The sequence below is a fragment of the Pogona vitticeps genome, chromosome 5 (genome assembly GCF_051106095.1).
Source record: "Pogona vitticeps strain Pit_001003342236 chromosome 5, PviZW2.1, whole genome shotgun sequence".
Taxonomy (NCBI): Eukaryota; Metazoa; Chordata; class Lepidosauria; order Squamata; family Agamidae; genus Pogona; species Pogona vitticeps.
This window is the reverse complement of record NC_135787.1, coordinates 145456224-145478012: the sequence shown is the minus strand read 5'-3', so window position 1 is coordinate 145478012 and position 21789 is coordinate 145456224. Positions and strand designations below refer to the sequence as shown.

General features: G+C 40.3%; 1 protein-coding gene across 2 annotated transcripts in view; it reads left to right on the top strand.

Annotated features, from left to right (window-relative positions):
- PTPRR (protein tyrosine phosphatase receptor type R) overlaps positions 1-21789 on the top strand; it is a 130264-nt gene that overhangs the window by 31831 nt on the left and 76644 nt on the right. The window contains exon 1 of one of the 2 annotated variants that reach the window (XM_073000378.2): positions 11395-11481. The exons of the other annotated variant lie outside the window; for it this stretch is intronic. Within the exon in view, the coding sequence (XP_072856479.2) occupies positions 11467-11481 (15 nt within the window). The 5' untranslated portion in view covers positions 11395-11466. Of the gene's footprint in view, positions 1-11394; positions 11482-21789 lie in introns of those variants that run through there. 2 annotated transcript variants of the gene reach the window in all.

The following is a 21789-nucleotide window of genomic DNA, read 5'->3' as shown; positions in this document are numbered from 1 at the left end:
AGTAGTTATAGCTGTGACATCAGCTTTTGTCCTTTTCAGGAGATTGGGTGATTATGGTGATCAGCGTGTTTTTTGTTGTGGGGTATTGTTGTGATAAGGGGAAAGATTATCTGTCACTGTGATTGATGGGTGTCATTAGCTGGTCTTTTGTGTGCAGTGATCACCGGTCCTTGTGGCTGGGTAGAGTTCCTTGACATTTTGCACGGTGTATTTTTCAGTGCTGGGAGCCAGACTTTGTTGAGTTTTAGACTTTCTTCTTTTTTGTTGAAGCTCTGCTGGAACTTACATGTTCATAGCAAAAATACAAAAATACAATACACATGTATTGTGTTCCCCTCAACAGCTCATCTCACCTGGTTCCCTGCTGAATACTGGGTCTGAAATGCATTGGGCAACCATGGCATCCCTGGTAGAGGGTCATCCAACCTCTTCTCAGATACACTGAGGAGAGGAATGTTTGCTACCTTCCGAGGCAGTCCATTTTTGTAGGACAGCTCTTGTCACTGGGTCATTTCCCCTGCTCATTATTAGTGAAACTGGCTTGACTTTAATGTCTGTCTTTTTGGTTCTGTGCTCTCAGACAATATAAGATAGGTCTACTGTTTTTTTCTACCTGACAATTTTAGAAATTTTACAAACCACAACCTTTCCACCACTTAATCTCCTCCTGTAAGCTCTTTCTCCTAAAAGAGAAGGGATATTCATAGGAAATGGGAAGGGTCCAGTCCATTTTCAGGCTAATCCAGCACTACCCTATCTTGCTAAAGTGAGAAATATGTTTTACTCTGATTTTCTCCATCAGAATAGACATAGAACATTTGTACCTAGGCAAACTGTTTAGCCGTGTACACTGTGGAAGTAGAACAATATGTATGCATGTTTCTTACAATTCAACATCATGTTCCATAATTCCCTGCCCTCCTTTGAATTTGTTGACTTTCCTTTTTATCACTTGGCACAGTTTTACTGCAGTCTTAGTCCTTCAAGGCATGCAGCTCTTAGATCCTAAAATCTTTTCTGAAGAAAAGATGCCTAGTGCCTCCCATGTTTTCTGTGTGTTTGTGTGAATTATTCTAATAGGCAGAGCACATGTTTGCATGCCTCACAAGTAGCCTTTGGTAGCCTCCAGCTTGTATCCAATTCTGTCATTCTATATTTTGTTTGCACAGAGAAGTTTGGGGAGGGTGCGTTGGTTGGCCTCATTTCATTCTTGCTTCCTTCAGTGCATTTCAGCGAGGATAATTGCGAGATGAACTATTACATTGGCATTGTGTTTGCGCTCAGTCTTTGTGGAGATGGCAGGGAAGATTGTGTTAGAGTCTAATGTACACTAAAACATCCCCAAGGCATATTTGCTTTATTTTTGCCATCCTCTTTCTAAAACACAAAATCAGGCTGGAGTGAGGGACAGAGAGAACACAACATTATTTTTAATGTAGTATTGGCTTTAAACATACATATTAGAGGATGAAGAAACCTTAATTTGGATTTTTTTTTTTTACACTATCATTACAGGAAATGTAAATCTCACATTATAGGTAATTTCTGGCAGATGGCAAAGGTTGTCCTTTGTGCTGGCAGAAAAAATGCCAACAGAAGAAGGAAACACATGCAGGAATTAACGAGAGAAGTAATAAGGGTTCAAGGGGAAAGGCAGAATTTAGGAGTCCTCATGTTAGGAATAGATATACGGGACCAGCCCTACTGTAAGACCAAGGATGGGTAAAATGCAAGCCTCCAGATGGTGTTGAATGGTGACTTTCACCAGCTTGAACCAATATAGCCAGTAGTGAAGAATGCTGGAGGTTGTAATCCAACAATATTTGTAGGGATAAACTTCATCCACCTTTGGGCAGAAAGAGGCAGTTGCCTTATACAGATGATATTAAGGAGCCAGGAGTACAGAAGATACTGAGGAGCCAGAAGTATAACATGTTGGAATACAGAGCTGTGTGTACCTCATGGCCTATCATCTCCTTGACAAGCCTTCAACCTTTAAGTGTTGCAGCAGGCGTTGTCCCACTGTTGGTGTCAAAGTAAGATTCAGCTGCTAGTCTAGTCAGCTTCTGTACATCAGGGAGAGGCATCATCTTGTATTTTGGCTCAAGTAGCAAAATGGCTCAAGCCATGGAACGTCTAAGGGTAGCAGTTGTGCTCCCGAAATGATTCAAATGTAACATTCCTTGGGAACTCATCAAGACCTTACCTGGAGAAAAGACCACAGCATGGAAAAGTTACATGTTTGGATTATAAGCTTCCAGTTACCTTTGCCAGTGGGGGATTCTGGAAGGTGTAATCCAAAAGAACAACTGCTCCATGCTGGATAAATGGGGGGGGGGGAAGCTCACAGCTTTACATTTTTGCAAATACAGAAGCAACAGGAGATGTGGATCATAAGAAAAGCTAACAGAAGTTTGTAAAAAGAATGTGGCTGCCAGTGATCCCTGAGAGGCCTTTCAACAAAGCATGGGAGGCACCACTGCAGGATCCACTGGCAAGACTTCAAAGAGGGACCAAAATGTTCTTCCCTGAGTTTCCTTATCTTAGGTTCCAAAACCTATACTTGGATGAATTCAGGTAGGCCTCTAGAGCAAGCCCAAAGTATCTGGCAGACTGAGACAAATGACTAATGCCCTGCAACCCATGCCCACCAATTTGTTGTACATATGAGTACCAGAATACCTTTAGACATATACACATTCTTACAGAGATGGAAAATTTAGTAGAAACAGATTAACAGTTAGTGAGCTCAAAAAACCTAACATTGAAGCTTGAGAAGGAGAAAGGAAATGTTGCATTTAAGCTGATGTTAAATTGCTGTTTAAGCTTAAATGGGGTATTACAATAAAGCTGTATCAGAAAAAAAAACAACCCTCGAAAAATACCATCCATAAATTGATGCCTGTCCCCATCCCTGTTTGGTGCTTCCCTTGGGGCAGCAGGCTAGCTTATTTCATAGGAAGAGCTATGGTTGCCATTTAAAATCTTGGATTATCCCTCTCCACTTCAAGCATTATTGCAGGGAATTTCTTTAGCACCTGTAGGAGATGGTGTCTGTAAGTTGTGCAATTAAGAGATACGGTAGTCAGAGAAAGAGAATGGAGAGCTACAGTACATACCTGACATTAAGTATGGGGAAAGAAATTAAACCAATGAGTAGTATGTGTTGTTGTCCAAGAGTCTGTTGTACATTATAAAGACACCTTTCTTTGCCAAAATTCTGAGAAATAGAATGTTGTGGTCCAGGAAGGGAAATGCACACATGTATCTTTAGAAGCTGTCATACTGGATTCTTATCCAAGTACTTGGCAGGTGTCTCTGATGCAACAGAGAGTATTTTGTAAAGGTAAACATTTTGTATTTGCAAAGGCTTTCACGGCCAGGATCTAATGGTTGTTGTGGGTTTTTCGGGCTCTTTGGCCGTGTTCTGAAGATGCCGGCCACAGAGACTGGCAAAACGTCAGGAAGAACAACCTTCAGAACACGGCCAAAGAGCCCAAAAACCCCACAACAACCAGTAAACATTTTGTTTAAAATAAACAGTCTGGATCACAAGCATGTAAATATGCAATATTTATTTAAATGTATTCTAAAGTATGTTGCCAGATGAAAGAAGGAGAATCACAGATGGTGTTGTGGGACCTGTTTCCACTTCTCCTGCCAGGTCGTTTCAGTAAGCCACCAAAAGCAGTAGCATGGGGGGGCATTGCTGTCTGGATCACAGCTTTTTTGATGAAGGCTAGGTAGGAGCTGGGGAGAGACAATGAATTGAGAGACAGAAATACTAGAATTCAGTGGAGCCACCCACATAGCTGTTGGGCCCAATATAAGTCTACAGATTCCCTCAAATTGAATCTAAGGGTTCTACTGACAATAAAAACCACTGTTGGATTGGGTTCTCCTTTTTAAAAACATGATTTAAATGTTAGTGTACACAGAAAGTATGCATCCACAGAGCACTGTGCCAGGGAAGCGGGTTTTTCCACTCCTGTGCCTGAGGTCTGTTTATTTTGGTATGGATTCGATTCATTGGAATGAATTCTGTGTATATGAATGGTCCATCTGCATTTTTAAAAAATATCCTGCTACCGGATAGCAGGAATTTTAAAAAACAAAAAAGCACTAGGCTTGCCAAAAAAGCCAACACCTATCCACTGCCTTGCCCTCCCCTCAGGCACCTAAACCCATCCCCTCACTTTCTTTTCCTCTCATCCTCCTCCCCTTCCCTTTCCGCTTTTTGGTGGTAGGCCTTTTTGGTGGTAGCCCCCAATCATGGGAATAAGCTACCAACTGATCTATGCCAGGGTCCTTCCCTCCATACGTTCAGGAAATTAGTGAAAACAGAATTATACAAAAGTATATTCAGTAATCTATCCATTTGATGCTGCTAATACTTTTTAATATATATATATGTTCTTATTTTGTATGAGTTTTCAACCCATATTGTCAATTGCCATATTGAATCTGTATTAAATATTGGGCCTTGTTTTAGTTTTAATCTGTAAATCACCCAAAATAAGTGCTTGCACTAAGGGGCAGCACATAGATTAAAGAAAGAAAAAAGAAGCACATTCATTAGCATCACACCAGACACCTTCCATTAAAGCATTAATTAATTTTAGCCATCTAGAGTCTAATTATGTTTAGTATACTTACAGGTCGGTGCTCAGCTTTCTGTACACCTTCAGTTTAATCACTTTCTTTACTTCATCAGTGTGCATTACTTTCACAGACCCATCCTTTGTCCAACAGTCTAACATCAGATCAATTGAGTGTAATGCTTTGTGTACAAATAGATATTTCCAGGCAATGAAATGGTGAGTTTTCAAGCAGGGCATTAAAAAAAAATACAGTGATATATATCAAAGGAGAGTTCTAAAACAGGTTCAATGATTTATGTAAATCTTTGTTTCCATTGTTAAACAAATTGACTTTTTCATCATCATATTGATTTTGCTAACAGTTGCTCTGAATATTGCTCATTGAAAAGAATAGGCCAGACAGCAAATATTACTCCACAAAGTTCTAGATATATTGCCATTTCACTCTCATACTTTTGCTTAGTCCACCCATGATTATTTTTAATATTTCATTTTGCTTTAGATTTATTGTATCTTCTTGTGCTCAGTAGTTTCATTCATAACTGAATTTACAGTTCCAGATACCCCACTGGGAACTTACATACTGATTCCGAAACAGACAAATTCCGGGGAGAATGAATATAAATCTAGTTTGGGACTAAGATCTGTATCTTGGTAGCTCAGCTAATCTTTGGGAAGGAACTGTGAAATGGTAACTATAAAGCAAAATGTGCTGCATATATAGTTCCCCAAAATACTCAAAGCACTCTCTGGGTGGTTTATAATTAAGTTATGCAGGCTACACATTGCAAGCTGGGTATTCAATTTACCAATCTTGGAAGGATGGAAGGCTGAGTCAGCCTTGAGCTGACTGCCTGAGCCCGCTGGCATTGAAATTAGGTCAGGAGCAGAGTCTTGGCAGCAGTGCTGCAATTTAACCACTGTGCTACATAAGAATCTAGTAGGCTCTCTATCTAACACTTTTAAATTGCTTGGAATTTACCGCCTCTGCTGTTCATAGCAGTTTGAAACTCGTCTTCTATTATATCTGTCATTATTTGAACAACCAAATTTTAGCACAAATAAGCCAGGGCTTTAACAATGGGGATGTGTTTTCAACTTGTAGCATCAGTTCTTAAAACCCACAGCATCCAAGAGATTCTGCTGAATTTCCAGGGATACCCTGAGACCATGGGATAGTAGATAATTTGGGGGAGGGGAGGGAGTGGTCTTATGGTCTCTCTTCAGGCTGAGCTGTAGGAACTTCCAAAGGAGAGAAGGACCCCCTTCTTCAAGTGCAGCCCTCAACGAAAAAAATTACAGTGAAACTTGGAAACGAGAAATTGGGTTCAGCTGTGATATTAAACCCACAGTGACAAAAATAATAAATAATATTTTGTATCCTTTTGGGTTTCAGTTTCTGACCACTGCCTCGAAATGTCATTTGAAGTTGGCTTGAGCTGGCAAAGCCCAACCTTACAGTCTTCCGTTTTTTGTTTTTGTTTTTTTAGTGCTGCTTTAGCCATTTTCTGCATTCTTTGTTGTTTCAAGTCTTCATTTGCATAACTAGCATAACTAGTAAGGGACCTACATTTTCTGGTATGAGGGAGAGCTCAAATTCATCACTGGTATCTTAGTCACTAAGCTGTGCATTAGATTTTGGTGGTGATCCTCCCTTTGTCCAGCTATTCTTGGGTAATACTTTATAATTTGTGCCTGTTGGTAGTAGAGCTGACAGATCAGCAGCATTCCATTCCATGAGATTTGAAGGCCAAAACCTGAGACAAGGGATATGGCCCCATGTAATGTCACTAAGGCAGGACAAGCAAGGGTTGAAAGCTGTGAGCATTTTTCTAGTAGTTGATTGCACTGCTGTTGCTAGGAGTAGTGCAATAAGAAAGCTCCTGAGTCACAGTGCTGATGCTCCACTTTCTGTGTTACTTTGGGTGGCATGACACATTGTGTATTACAAAGCCCGGAATGTCAAGTGGGGGGTGGGGATAGAGCCAATGGGTCCCTGAACTCCATGTCAATTGCATCAACACACACAAGCGCCTTCACACTCCGCCAGTGACACATACTGCCCATTGGAGAGACCTAGAGATAGATGCACAGAGTTTAAGCTATCTCCTGAAGTGCTGCTTGCCCTAAGATTTTTCTTTGCTGTCTTAGATTTATCAAGGCCTCGTGAGACCTGGCCATGGGAAATGTGCACAACTTCCAGTGCCTTCCCAACGGTCTTTTTGTTGAAAAGTCAGAAACAATTATAAGGGTCAGCCAGAGCTTAGAAAGATTACAGTTTTTAAGCGCAACGTCCAGAATGCAGGAGGCCACTGGCCATGTTGTTTGGAGCAGTTCTTGGAGTTAAGGTCCAAACAAGCCCAAACTCTTATCTTTTCTAATACAGTACAGGAGAATCCATACCTCCAAGAGAAGAGCTGTGATTTTCAAATGACCACGGTTACAAACACAATCACATCAAGCATTTGTTCCTGTGGATTTGAGATGAAATTTGTTCCAGTGAGGTATGATGAGGGAGCAGTGGGAGTGCAGTGACTTTTATTTCTCAAGGAGGCAATGGCATTTCCACTAATTTCCAAACGAGCTTATGAAACTTCTCAGGTGATTGCCAGCATCTCCTTGGCATCTTTTAACACCTGAAACCTAGCTAATACTCCGTAGTGTCACTAACAGAAGCGTTAGCCTTAAAAGACACCTCCCCCAGCACACACATATACAAAAAAAACCCAGTCAGGCATTCTAAACCATTCACTAGATATATATGCACCTTTTGAAGGATATCGTCTTAGTTTAGTCGTTTAGTCGTGTCCGACTCTTTGTGACCCCATGGACCAGAGCACGCCAGGCCCTCCTGTCTTCCACTGCCTCCCGGAGTTGGGTCAAATTCATGTCGGTTGCTTCGATGACACCGTCCAACATGTAATAATGAAATCCACAGGCAACAATTGAAACTGAGTGGTGGAAGCCTTTAAATAAAAGGAAGTATTTATTCACACAGTGCATGTTTAAACAATGCAGTTCATTAGCATAAGGTGTAGCAGTGGTTGCCACAGCTCATGAGGGCAATGTGACTCCATACACCAGTGGATGGAAAATCTGAGTAGCAGCAGCACAGTGCTGTTGTATGGGTGTCCTGCTGTGGGCTTTTCAAAAAGCTGGACAAGATAAGCCTTAGGTCTGATCAAGCACATCTCTTCTTATGTTCTTATGAGATTGGCTGGTAGTCAAGAACACAACTTGGCTTTTCCTCAGAGCTTCTGAGCACCAGAGTCAACACGAGCAGAGCCCCTAAGCTGTTTGGAAACCGTACACAGGGGAAGCTGTCTGCATATTTTAGACATGTTTTTGCTCTACTCTTCAACATGTTACAAGGGAGGCTTACCAACAAATACATATTAAATTGAGAGAGTAAACATAACTAACAGCAAATTACATGTGGTTTTTCTTTTGGAAAAAAACAACAACATGGGGGGAAGAACTGGAATATTTAGAATGCCCAAGGGAATAAAAAGATCTTCACCTACCAAGTGGATCTCCATTGGAAAGTCATCCAAATGATGAAAAGATTTAAGATCCCTCATTGCACTCACCATATTTCAAATGGAGGGACTGTAATAAAATTAAACCAAACTGTATTTTCTCTTTTCATACACTATTGCCATAGAAAAGTTACTTCTGTGGGTTACCAAATCTCAGAATTCCACAGCTCCATGGCCATATTTCCATGATGATGACTGATGAATTATTAGAATTATAATACAAAAAAGGAACATTTTAGAGCTCTGGATAATGTTGTGTTTTCAAGTATCTGGACTCAGCAGCTCCACTATATTTCAACTACCTGCTTTCAAGATGTTCAGAAAGGGCATCAGAAGCACGGAATTACATTGTTACACATGATGCTTACATTTTTTACAGAAGTAGGTAAGTGCATTTCTTCATTAAGTTCTCCTACTGCCTAGGTGAGTAAGACAGAAGAGTTTTCTGAATTGGACTGGTAGACCAATGAAGAAAGAGATCAACAGTGCAGCTGCCCCAAAAGCACTTAACTGTCATTATCAATCAGAAATCTAAGCATAATTGTGTGACCATCTGTCTGGCAAAGCTGACAAGGAGTGTTAGGGTTGAAAGAGATTTTGGATTGTACTCTTGTGTACAGTGTAGGGCTGATTCACTTAAGGTGAGATGGATTGAAGATGTTGCGTGTTTAAGCACATAATACTTTATGATGCCTTGCCTGGTTACAACACAGAAGTGTATGATGACTTGCCCAGTTACACAAGAAGTGTAAGAGGTCAGCTTGTGGAGTCATACTATTTTTCAGCATGTCACCTTTTTCTGGGACTTTTCTAGTACAGTTCCTGACATCTACCATCTGTTCCAGAGATCAGCAGTAACAGTTAATATGTAGGTATTTTAATGAGCAGCAAATAATTTGGAGAAAAGATAGACAATACATTTAATGGATAAATAAACAAGCCCATATTACAGGAATAAGATGAGATGGTATTTATTCAGATAAATCTGAATTGTTTTGCACTGTGAAGCAACTGTAAATACTTTTCCTGGGGGAAGTGTAGAGTGTAGATCCTTAAATGTATGAATGCAATCCCCAGTGTTTTAGTTATTTAATCAGCCTTAAAGTACAAAGTCAGAATATTTTAAACCAACAGGTAATAAGGATGGCTTAGAAGTAGGTGGTGCTCTTTTTCTCATCAAGATGATGTTCTTCCTGTGTTCCACGCAAAATACCACACAGAAGCTCTTTATGTATCCCAGAAAACTAAATTTAGACTTCCAAAGGCTATTGCTGGGATCCACATGGGAATCAATAAGTTATAAAACAGAAGGAGGGGGGGGTGAGATTATAAGGGCGGGGGGGAAGCAAGAGAAGGGTTTTGGTGGGTGAGAAATGGGGTCTGCAAGAAATCATGTAGTTATTTCCTCCTCTCGAAAGCTCCCAACCAAGATGGGGAGGAGAAAGCAGGAATAAAATAATGGATAGGATTTTCCTACTTTTTCCTGATAAGGCTCTGAAAACTGAATGATTAAAACATTTGTTTGCCGCAGCTTAAATTTAACTGGATGAGAGTTGGAGTTCACTAACTGTTAACTAGTGTGTGTGTGTGTTCAGTCGTTTAGTCGTGTCCGACTCTTCGTGACCCCATGGACCAGAGCACGCCAGGCCCTCCTATCTTCCACCGCCTCCCGGCGTTGTGTCAAATTCATGTTGGTTGCTTCGATGACACTGTCCACCCATCTCATCCTCGGTCGTCCCCTTCTCCTCTTGCCTTCACACTTTCCCAACATCAAAGTCTTTTCCAAGGAGTCTTCTCTGTTAACTAGGCTGCTAACCATTTCCTACAAACTTTCTGTCCTCTGAATTGTTCACTGAGACAATAATATGTCCCTACCTGGAAGTCATGGACAGTTAACCTTTTTCCTGCAAAGAGACAACTGGAGTAAAGGGAGCACAAGAATGCCAAGAGAGTATTTTTTAAAATGTTTCACTCAGAGGCAGAAGATACAGTGAATGCTTCCCCCCCCCCCCCAGAAATGTATGATAGCTCACCCCTATTCAGGTATTCTGATTCATACAATAACAAAATGTTGCTTTATTCTGATATTTTTCTGTAGAAAATATAGAAAATGAAAGCGGTAGTTACTGTATTTTTCCGTTTATAAGAAGACCCAAAGTATAAGACAAACCCCCTCTTTTCTACCCCCAAGTTAGAAAAAGCAGGGATCATAGTGCTCCCTTTTTGCTAAGCCCCGTACCTTGGCAAAAGGCAAGGAAAGAGGCTGTCAAAGTGGCCTTCTCAAAAGGCGAGGGCGTGCTGAGCTTAGCAAAAAGAAAGAGGAGCCGTTGCTCCCTTTCCTTTTTGCTATACCCTGTGCCTTTTCAAAAGGCGAGGGCTCCCTTCCTTTTTGCTAAGCCCAGTGCTCCCTCGCCTTTTGAGAAGCTACAGAGTTTAGTTCCCCTTCCTTTTTGCTAAAGCCCTGTGCCTTCGCAAAAGGCAGTGGTAAAGAGCTGCCTTCCGTGTATAAAACAGCCCTCATTTTTTTCTCAAATTATTTAAGAAAAAAGTGTCATTTTAAACACGGAAAAATACGGTATATTTTTTTTAAAAACTCCTTTAAAATGGAGTATTTTAATAGATAACTGTTAATATTTTAATAGTTATCAGACTACATCTTTAGAGCAATTGATTAAATTCATAATATGAATGTTTATAATCTTTAAAAAGCAAATTGTTAGTGGCAATCTTAAAATGTTCCTGTGCATTCCTGTAAATATGCTACTGTGGCACGAACAAGTGGGTCTGTAACACAATGTTGCCCTGTAGGCCTCCTCAGGGTTATAGTAATTCAGCCACCATCTTCCCTGGGCTACTCCATTCTATCTCTCCACACAGCTCCAGATCTAGACCATCAGCGTTCCACGGCCTCTGAGCATTCTTCCTGGACTACTCTGTCTGTTCCACCATTTTGATTTCCCCCCCTTCTTTTGCACCTCTGGAATTCTCCATTCCCACCAATGTAGACTTCTTGGTGCATGGATGGTACAGTTCTGGCTGTATAACATTCAACATGAGTAGTGTACACATGAGAATGTGCGCCATTCAGAGTGAGTAGTGTAGAGGATGTGAATGACGCTGATTTCAAATCAGTGAGCTAACTATATATTTTAATCCTGTCATCCTATTTGTGTTTTCCGGGATTATCTGTGGTGGTGTAATCCCATAGTATGTCATGTGTAAATGCCTGCAGGCATTTCAAAGGAAAGTTTAAGGACTCTGAAATTAATGTACTGCTTTCTCATTTCAAATATACTAATGAGCAGCAGGTATGAGTCTGTCCAAAAATGAAGTGTGATTATGTAAGTACTGATGATGGGAAAGTTTGATATGCTTAATTGATTAACAGGTTTAATTTGCTATTCATATTAACAGTAAATACTGTCATGATCAGAAGTATATATATAGATAGATTTTGAAAAAAATATGATTTGTAATTTATTATTACTGTTTTATTATTGCAGTTTATATCATTTACAACATATATCATTTATATCATTAAAATACTTTATATTCTGCTTCTTTTTAATTTGCATTTGGACATTGCTATTGATTAAATAGACATAGTACATAAATGTATTGCTACTCCGTCACCTACTTATGTCAGACTTACTACATATGTCTAGACATTTGTTCATTTATTACGTGTCCCACATGCTAGAAATATTTGTAATATTATTATTTCTTTTAAAAGTTTATGCCTAAAAGGGCACTGGTCAAATTAGTGAAGTTAACACAGGGCAAAGACATGTCATAGAGAAATTCTCATTGTTGAGTCTGAAATGTGTTTAAAAGTATATCCATTTTTAAAAAAATAAAAGACAGAGACACCTTAACTAGTACGTGGAGAATTGTAATAAGAAGGAGGAAACATATTCAGCAGTCTACCCATGGAATATTATTTAACTTGTCTCAGATTTTCAAAAAATACAGCTAGAATTTTGTTTGAAAGAACCAATAAGGTTTACTGCTAATAACTGGACAATCTCCAAACATCCAAATATTAAATGGCCCCTCTTCTCTAAGCTTTCTAGCCTTTAAGGAAAAGATGAAGTGAAGTGCAGCTTGTCAGATTTAGAATTTAAGATTGTATTGAAAATTCTGCTTTGGGATGTAAAACAAAAACTTGCCAAAAATCTATACCATTCCAAACCATTTCACTGAAAAAACTGGAAAATTGGGCTTTTTTGTGTAACTAAATTTCTTACATTCATTGCCACACAACTTCCCGCTTTTTTACTGGAATAAAATAGAAAACAGAAATACAAGAGAAGAAGAATTAGCAAAGCCTAATGGTGAAATCTGGCTCTAGCCCAAAATAAAAAGAAAACTTTTACTTAAACTTTCTAGTAGGCACTTTATTTATAGAAACCAGTCAGCAAACCTCAGTAGTGATAGGACTCTTCTTACCTGTTGGCCTCGCAAGAAGCACTGTTTAGAAAAGAAGCATGGCTTACTTATAAAAATATTGGGGTTCGGGGGGACCTACCAAAAGCTCAGATTCTGATACGAAACTCAAAATCTTGGTGTCTAAATTCTCTATAGCTAGAATTACTGATTTGGGACTTAAATCTGCCAAATGTAATAGTTATCTTCAGAGAAGGCAAGTTTATATGCAGTGCCACATTGCATGACATGTACAGCCAGTCCTTAGGCAGAGCAAAATAGCTACCCCAGATGGCACTTTTTAGACATCATGGTGAGTTTATCTGTGAAGATTCGAAGTCACCCAGGTGAGGTTATCTGGAAGTTGACCCATGGCAGCTGGACTTCTTTCTTGTTAGGTTGAAAGGTTTCCCTACTCATTCAAGCAGCTTCTTCAGTCTGAGGAGAGTTGGTAGGAGATCCCTGATATATCCCCCACCTTCCTTTCACTTCCCCCTGGTCTGAATAGGCTCATTAGAAAGACAAAGGACTGGGGGGAGGGGGAGTGAAAATTCCACCTCTGCAGCCCTTCTCCACCCATTGTCCTAGGTCATTAACAGTCATTAACAGTGGTCTTTCTGGTGGGTGTGGTCCTGATCTTTCTGGGGAGGGATGAAAGGGCAGCATGATAAATAGGAGACAGATGATGAATTGCTTAATTTTTTGTTATTTCATTTTACTGCCACAGGAAGGAAGAGGCACTTGTAGGGTTTTTGTTGGTTTGTTTTCTGCCCTGGGGACCAAGTTAACTTGTCTCCCACGCAAAGAGTCATAGGGACTATCCTCACTGAGCAATTTGTTCTTAGCTCAAGTGTGATCTTTTAAAACTCTCCCTCCAATAATGCTTTCATCTACGTGGGAAATAGAGTTGCACGTCCTCTTCTCCCATGCTACAAGTCCACACAGACCAAGGTTTTTCTGGTTTAGTCACAAGTAAGGAGGCACCAGCAACAGCAGGTGAGGACAGCTGCAAGACCTGGGAAAAACTTTGGAGTGAAAGTGGGAGAGACAGAAGGGAGATAATCCCCCCTTTCCTGCTTTTTCCTCAGCTCTGGCTCTATTGGGGCTGCACTGCCTTGTGCTGGTTGACCCCATCTAGTCCACATAGCTCCCTCCCCTGCCTTTTCTCCCAACCCTCATTCAGAGGGCTGGGGTGGCTTTCCTTGCCCCCTCTTTTGTTAAATAAAGTAAGTGGTATATTGATATGGCAATACATCAGCCTAGCATTACATTAGGCATCCTTCAGTCTCTAAAGACTATGGTAACATGCTCTGTATGGAGGACTTGGAACAGCATCTAGTGTGGCTGAGGAGGCCAATTCAAGAGTGACAATCCCTTCCACATTGAAAACAAATCCAATCTGTCCCCTGTACAACTCCCTGATTTTGCTGCTTTCGTGACTTCCTCTTTGCCTCAGCCTGCTGGACAAGGGTCTCTTCAAATTGGGAGAGGCCGTGATGCAACGCCTGCCTCTAGGCTGAACGCTCAGATGTCAGGGTTTCCCATCTGTTGAGGTCCATTTCTAAGGCTCTCAGATCCCGCTTGCAGATGTCCTTGTATCACAGCTGCGGTCTTCCTCTGGAGCAATTTCCCTGTACTAATTCTCCGTACAGGAGATCCTTTGGAATCTGACCATCAGCCATTCTCACGACATGCCCAAGCCAACGTAGATGTCGCTGTTTCAATAATGTATGTATTCTAAAAATTCCAGCTCGTTCTAGGACTACTCTATTTGGAATTTTGTCCTGCCAGATGATACTAAAAATGCGTCGGAGGCAACGCATATGGAACGTGTTCAGCTTCCTCTCCTGCCGTGCACAAAGGATCCAAGACTCACTGCAGTACAGGAGTGTGCTCAGGACACAGGCTCTATAAACCTGGATCTTGGTATATGTTGTCAGCTGCTTATTGAGCCATACTCTCTTTGTGAGTCTAGAAAACATGGTAGCTGCTTTGCCAATGTGTTTATCCAGCTCAACATCTAGAGAGTGTCAGAGATCGTTGAGGCAAGGTACACAAAGTCATGAACAACCTCCAATTCTTGTGTGTAGATGGCAATAGAGGGAGGCGAGTCCATGCCCTGGCCCATGACTTGTGTTTTCTTTAGGCTGATCGTTAGTCCAAAGTCTTGGCAGGCCTTGCTAAAACGATTCATGAGTTGTTGGAGGTCTTCAACAGAGTGGGCAACAATGGCTGCATCATCAGCAAAGAGGAAGTCCCACATGCATTTCAGTTGGACTCCGTTTAATGCGTTCCTATAGGGAAAAACTCACTGGTAAGCGAAGATTCCCCCCATTCGGCCGCCATTTTCGCTGCCCGGTAAGCGAGGGCAGGGCGCGAAAACTCTGTGGGTGACCATTTTATTCTTCCACTCTCCCTTTTAATGTCACAACTCACCTGATGCACCACCCACAGTTCCATTTGGATTCAGGCTAATTGACCACACAGGCTATACAACAAGCTAATTAGGTTTGCACTGAATCATACCAAAAAGAATACATGTCCTACTGCTGAAGCAGATACCGTATGGGGCAATTCAAAATCCCCCAGTTGTACCCAGGTAAGTTAGTGTGTGCATACAAATCTCTGGCATTTGGGAGGGTAAAACAGAGGGTGAGTCCTGATTTTATGATCAAATTCAGTACAGTAGTATTTGTTCCAACCTTACTGCAAATGTTTAAAGAAGAATGCCCTCTTTATCACATATCTTAAGTGGAAATGCAGAGCTTCAGAAGCTGAAGACATTGAAAGTGTAATTGCTGAAACTATTTAAATACTAAAGACAAATAGCCACATTAGTTCAGAGGGGAAAATCTAGATTCCACAGTAGCTATCAGATTTACCAGGGCCAGACCAAATGTCATAAAATACTGAGCAAGGATTTGGGTTCTTGAGAACTTTTTAATCAGGATGAATGGATGACAGAAATGGGGCAAAGGAATTTGGTGAGGAAACCTGGGGCATATGCTGATTGAGGGTCTTAGGAGTGGTTTTGCAGGCTTAATTAGATTAGCTTTTGTTAGGTGGAGTGGGGTGGGGGGATCTGGTGCTTGCAATCCAACTCCCAGCAGCCTCAGGCAGGGTGACCAAGAGCCATGGAAGTTACATTTTAATTTCCACTCAGATAATGGCCAACTAACATTTGGACGGCCAACATTTCCTCACCCCTTTGTTATATTGTTTTTCTTTGTTAGATAGGAATGAGAGTGGTTGGCTAAAAAAAACAACAACAAGCAAATAAACTACAAAAACTAACCAGATGGGATGTATCTCCTATTTTTTGAGCATCTGACCCTGGAGGTCAGATGTGGAAAGACATAGTATATTGGTAAGACAATTAACCAAATATAAGTAGTCATTAAGTAAAAAGTCAATAGAAATATTTCTTGCCTGCTGGATATAAGGTTCCCCCAAGAACTATTTTCAGATAATAGAAAGCTTTCAAAAGAACAAAAGCAATACAAAAACACAGCTATTGCATCAGCTTTACGACTAACAATTTTACTTCGGTGTGAGCTTTTGAGGTTTTATAAGCTGTCTGTAGCCCAAGCTCTTGAGAGACAAGACTTCAGTTGTTCTTTGTTTTCAGTGACACAATATGAAATAGGAATATCACTGCTACTTCTCTGAAAACATCTCCTTCTAGGCTGCAAACATGTGTGCAGAGCTTGAGATACAGGCATCTTACAGACACCACCCCCATCCAGGGTCTGTAGGTTTCTGTTGGTATACTAGCAAACTACAACATGTGTTGTGGAAGCTCTGTATATGTGTTAATATTTAGTTCATGTGGGTTATGTCTTAAGACACAGGAAAAGGAAAGCATTACAGTGAGCTTAAAGAGAAAGTTCATTGACACTGAGAGTGCAGAACCGTATATATTCCTACGTCTTGAGATGCTCTTCGTGTGCCTTTCAAAATGAGTGCCAGTGGGATTCTAAATGAATGCCCTAGGGGTGTTTCTACACTAAAAAGCCAGTGTGACTGACTGACAGCAGACAATAATGATTTAAATCATCATCATATTAGAAGTACAGAGTTGGAAGGGACCCTATGGATCACTGAGTCCAGCCCCTGTCAAGGAGGTACAGTGGACAATCAAACTCTGAACCCCAACTCCATAGCTAGATACATCAACAATTGAACTAAGCAGCAGTTCGTATAATAATCTTAGAGCTGCAGAGCTGAAGAGACCTATGGATCATTGAGTCAGCCACAGTTTGTTTTAACTGCCTAACAAGCCAAAGCCTGGCATGGGAAGCTGACAGGCCAGTCTCCTTGTCCATTAACACAATTTTTCAATAGCGCCACCTGTAGAGCTATAGAAAAAACTGCCATCAGTTGGATTTAAGTGTGGCCTGGCCACTTAAGTTAAACATACCTTAATTCCATGGTGCGACATCATCATCATCTTAGAACTGCAGAGCTGGAAGGAGCCCTGTGCATTATTGAGTCCAGCCCCTGTCAAGGAGGCACAGTAGGGAATCAAACTCCCAGCCCCAACTCCACAGCCAGATACTTAAACCACTGAGCAAACCAGCAGTTCATTAATTTCTCTTGCTGTGTAATCACACTCATAATTTGGAAGCATAAGTCTTGATGGAGTTGTCATACTTACCTCAATACAGGACAAGTATTATGATCCTGCTGGCAGCCAGTCTTTTAGACTGTTTTAAAATCAGTTATCTGCAATATTTAACAATACATGTGAAATTTGTGGAAGCTGTATTCTAATGTCCCACTGTGAAACAGTGTCTTTATATCACTCTTTAATCTGTATCATTGTGTAAACTTGTATGTAATGAAAAAGTTCTCAGAGAGAGAGAGAATCTGAGTGAGTGAGAGAGAGAAATGAATCTTGGCTTCTTTTGAGGTTTAGTGACATTAAGGGTTCTCTGGTTTCCATAGCTGATCTTTTCGGCTGCTGAATACTCTATCATTCCAGCATATTAAAATGATAAATAATAAATGACTAATGAGTTTAGTCTCTAGAGTTCATAATATTTGACTTTTGTGGATACAGGCATGTAGAAAAAGAGATAATGAAATTCAGAAATTAATTCATTGGTAAGCTTATTTTGCTTTTCATATGGATTTTGGCTGCTGTACACAAAAGAACTCATATTTTCTCCAAAGAATCATTTGCAAGGCACAGAAGCACTGCATTTATTTTAATAAATGAGATTCATCACTAGGAAATGATTAAAAACTCAGTGTCAATTTTATATGAAATGCATTTAGAGCTTATTTTGACGTACACCCCCAGCTTCTCTCTGCCAATGCACAGATACATTTTCCTTATTTTTCAGCATTGCTTTCTCGTGCAAAAAGCAATAGTGTAGTCTTTCCTGCATGCACTCACTTTAATGAGGAAAAGCCACAAGCATCAAGGAGACAGAATAGTCCCCAAAGGCCATTAAGGTTCTTTCCCATGCTTTCAAAACACATGGTGGGGAAATGAAGGTCCAAGGGCTTTTCAAGGACAGATATTAAATTACATTTACTCTTCCCCCGCCCCTGAAACTCCCATTACATAGAGTGAATAGGAACGGAAGAAGGCAGACCTAGGTAGACAGCCAAACAACAACTGCAACTACACAAAAAATTGTGGATCATTTATGGAGGGGTAACTTGATCTATTGAGCAAAAAGACTGAATTCTGGCAAAGTAGACTAAGCTAGTAAAATTGACAAATGTGATAATTTTGTTCAGGACCCAGAAATACTTTTCCATACCTTTGTTGATTTAGAAGCAGCCACACGCCCACCTTTCTTCAGCCTCTTTGTAAATATCAGTCTCTGGTCACTACTTTTAAGAACCTAGTGTTTAAAAAATCCCTAGTTAAACTTGCACACTTAACATGTTAGCAGCTGGAAGCTATCCTTTGGGAAGCATCAGTATTGCTACAACCATAGCCCAAATGCTAATTGCATTTAGGCTGTGATGAGGCATGAAAAGGGAAACTTGTTATTTTTGGCATAGAGCAGTAGGGAATGAGTGTCAGATTTGAAGAGAAGTGAAAAGAAAGCCTGATGCTGTGGAACATGGGTTGTGAAAAGTACGAATCAAGGTAAATGGAAAACCATAAAGCAAGAAATGGAATGTGTAAACATTTCTAGTGCCTGGTGTCAGTGAAACTAAAGAACTAGAATGGGGTATTTTTAGTCAGACAACTACAACGTGTTATACTCTGGAAGTTTATTTATTTATTTCTGACATGTATACTGGCCTTTTATTGATTAGCACTATCCTGGGTTGTGTAGATATAAAACAATAAAATGGCACAATCAAGCAAAATTATAACCAGGCAGCAACTAGCAAAGATAAGTCGGCATTAGGCTTGCTGGCACAGCATGAGCAAAGGTATTGGGCATGTAAATTCAAAGGCTTCACTGAAGAGATGAATCTTCAGAAGCCTCTTAAAATTTGGGAGGGAAGGAGCCAGGGGTAGCTCCACCCAGAGATGACTCCAGAGAGTTGGTGTCACCACCAAGAAGGCCCGATTTCTTGTAGAAGATTTTCTGGGATCTAATGAGAAACAGAAGAAATGGAGTAGTTCCAGTACTGAGACAAGATATAGCACAGGCCGTTAGGGGTTATAATGCAAAACCTGAGTGAACAATATCCATCAGACCTCTGAGAGAACCTATCAACCTAACCATCATTCAAGTGTATGCTCCAACTTCCAATACTGAAGATAAAGCTGAAAGCTTTTACACAAGAATCCAAGAAAAACTGATCACACATCAAAACAAAACATGCTTTAATTTGTCTTAAATTTTACCTATGTTTCATATACATCAATAATTTAAAATTGTGCAACCGTCTGATACTAATACAGAAATTAAAGAAAGAACAGTCTAAGGGGCTATAGAACATCAGAAATTTGAACATAAATTCTACAAAATAAATTGTAATTCACACATCACAGCAATTCTATAATGCAGTGGTCCCCAACCTTGGGCCTCCAGATGTTCTTGGACTACAACTCCCAGAAGCCTTCACTGTCACGTCTGCTGGCCAGGATTTCTGGGAGCTGAAGTCCAAGAACATCTGGAGGCCCAAGGTTGGAGACCACTGCTATAATGGGATCATTACCTACCTCCTATCCTTTACTCTTTTTCCTTAGTTCCTTTCAAATAACAGAAGTATAAGTCATCTCATCTCTGGTCTCATATGGTTTTAAACTATTTGGGTGATAAACTTTTGGCTTAAACCCAGTTCCAGGTTTTTCATAGCAATAACCTTTTGATTCACAACAAAAGGGTCTTCCCACACGATCTGAAGCTTACTGTGTTTGACAGGACTTAGTACTAACACTTGATCCTCCACAATAAAATCACAGCACTTTCCTTTTGCATTGTGGTAAGCTTTCTGTTTGTTTTGTGCTTCTTCTACGCTCTCTAGCCACTTCCTGAACATCTTCCAGCCTCTGCTGTAGCTGATTCCTAAACTCAGTAACAGGGATGGGACTTTAAGCAGCCTTTCTCTCCTAGTCCTGTTTGAGCAAACTCAAAGGACCTCTCAAGTTGCACCTAAAGACCACCTCATTTGTACTTGTTGGAATATCTCTCTCAGAAATCAGCTACCCATTTCAGCTACACCTCTCAATCCATGTTGCTAAAAGTAACAAAGCAAAAACAAAAGCAAAACAAAACAAAAAGTAGGCACACCAAAGGAGGCTAAAAAGGTGACAAGAAGGAACGGCCTTTTCGGTGGTGGTCTCCATTCTCCAGAATAAATTACCAGTTGAAATATGCCAGGCTCTTTACATCCTTATGTGTAGGAAATTGGTAAATACAGAAGTATTCAAAGCTGCCTTTAACAACTTATTAACAGCAATTATCCTGGATGCCATTAATTTTAATGTTAATTTTATTCCCCCCCTTTTTATATGAATTTTAGTCCTATACTATTAAATTGACATATTTTTGAATGCAATTTTTTAGATGGGTTTTTGCAGATTTACGTTTTAACTTGTAAACCACCCAGAGTAGTGCTTGCACTAATGGGGTAGTACATAAATAAGACGAATCAATCAATAACTGAACTTGATCAGGGATTTAGAATATGTGGTTCTCCAGTGTCATTATTCTGCAGCTCCTGTGATCTTGTGTTGGCTATCCTGGGCAGGGCTGATGAAGACTGCACTCCAACAACATCTGGAAAGCTATAGTCTCCACACTCCGGCTCTAAAGGATCATTAATGAAAAACAAACAGATTTGGGTTAGCCCTGGGCTCTCTGAAGAGTCCAGTTACAATATCTTATCTTTCTTCCAAAGAGCTTAAGGCAGCATACTTAGTTCCACTTTCTTGTCAGCACTCACACCTTGAATTCAAATCTGACTAATTATGTCAACATTGAATAATTAATGTTTCTTCTTTTCCTACCACCTGTCAAAAGGTTGCTTGTTTTTGCAGATGGCAAATATTCAGTCCTGTGTACCAATTACTGCTTGGAAACATTGGTAGCTCCTTTAGCTGATTGTTACTTCCTGTCATTATTTGTTCCCTGAAATTTTCACAATAAAAAGGAATCACAGATAAATAGTCAACATAACATCTGCTTTTTTTGTTAAAGAGCAGAGCAATTAATCTAAAGGATAATTGACATGATGCACAATTTTTGCTAAAAACAAGGTAGCATCTGCCTGGACTGTTCTAGAAATGTGAAGTACATTAAGTAGATATGGCTTCTAAGAGTCAGTTTAAGCTAAAATTAGTAGTATTTGAATGCTCAGTCTACTGCAAAATGACAGACTCCACAAGATCCAACGAAAAATCTATTTCCACCAACCTGGTTTTAGATTTAGTCACTCCCATCTTCGTAACTCCTCACAAAGCATCTCTCACATACAATGGGAGTTCATCCACTGCAGAATTCAGTGAATTCCATTACAGGGAGGGGCATAGAATTGAAAGATCTTTGATCTGTTTTCAAAGCCAACCTGTGGTTGACAACCCATGGAAAGCTCTTAATGATCAACAAGGACTATGGCTTTAAGAGTCTTTGAAATGAGTCCACTCTTCTTAAGCAACACCCTATCAAGATCCACCCTTTCTCGACTGAAGAAAATGACTGTTTAAAACAGGGGTGAACAACTTCTTGGGGGCAGCCAACACTATATTGGATCTCATCAACTCACCAAGAGACTGAACCACCTCCTTTCTCCACCAAGCAAAT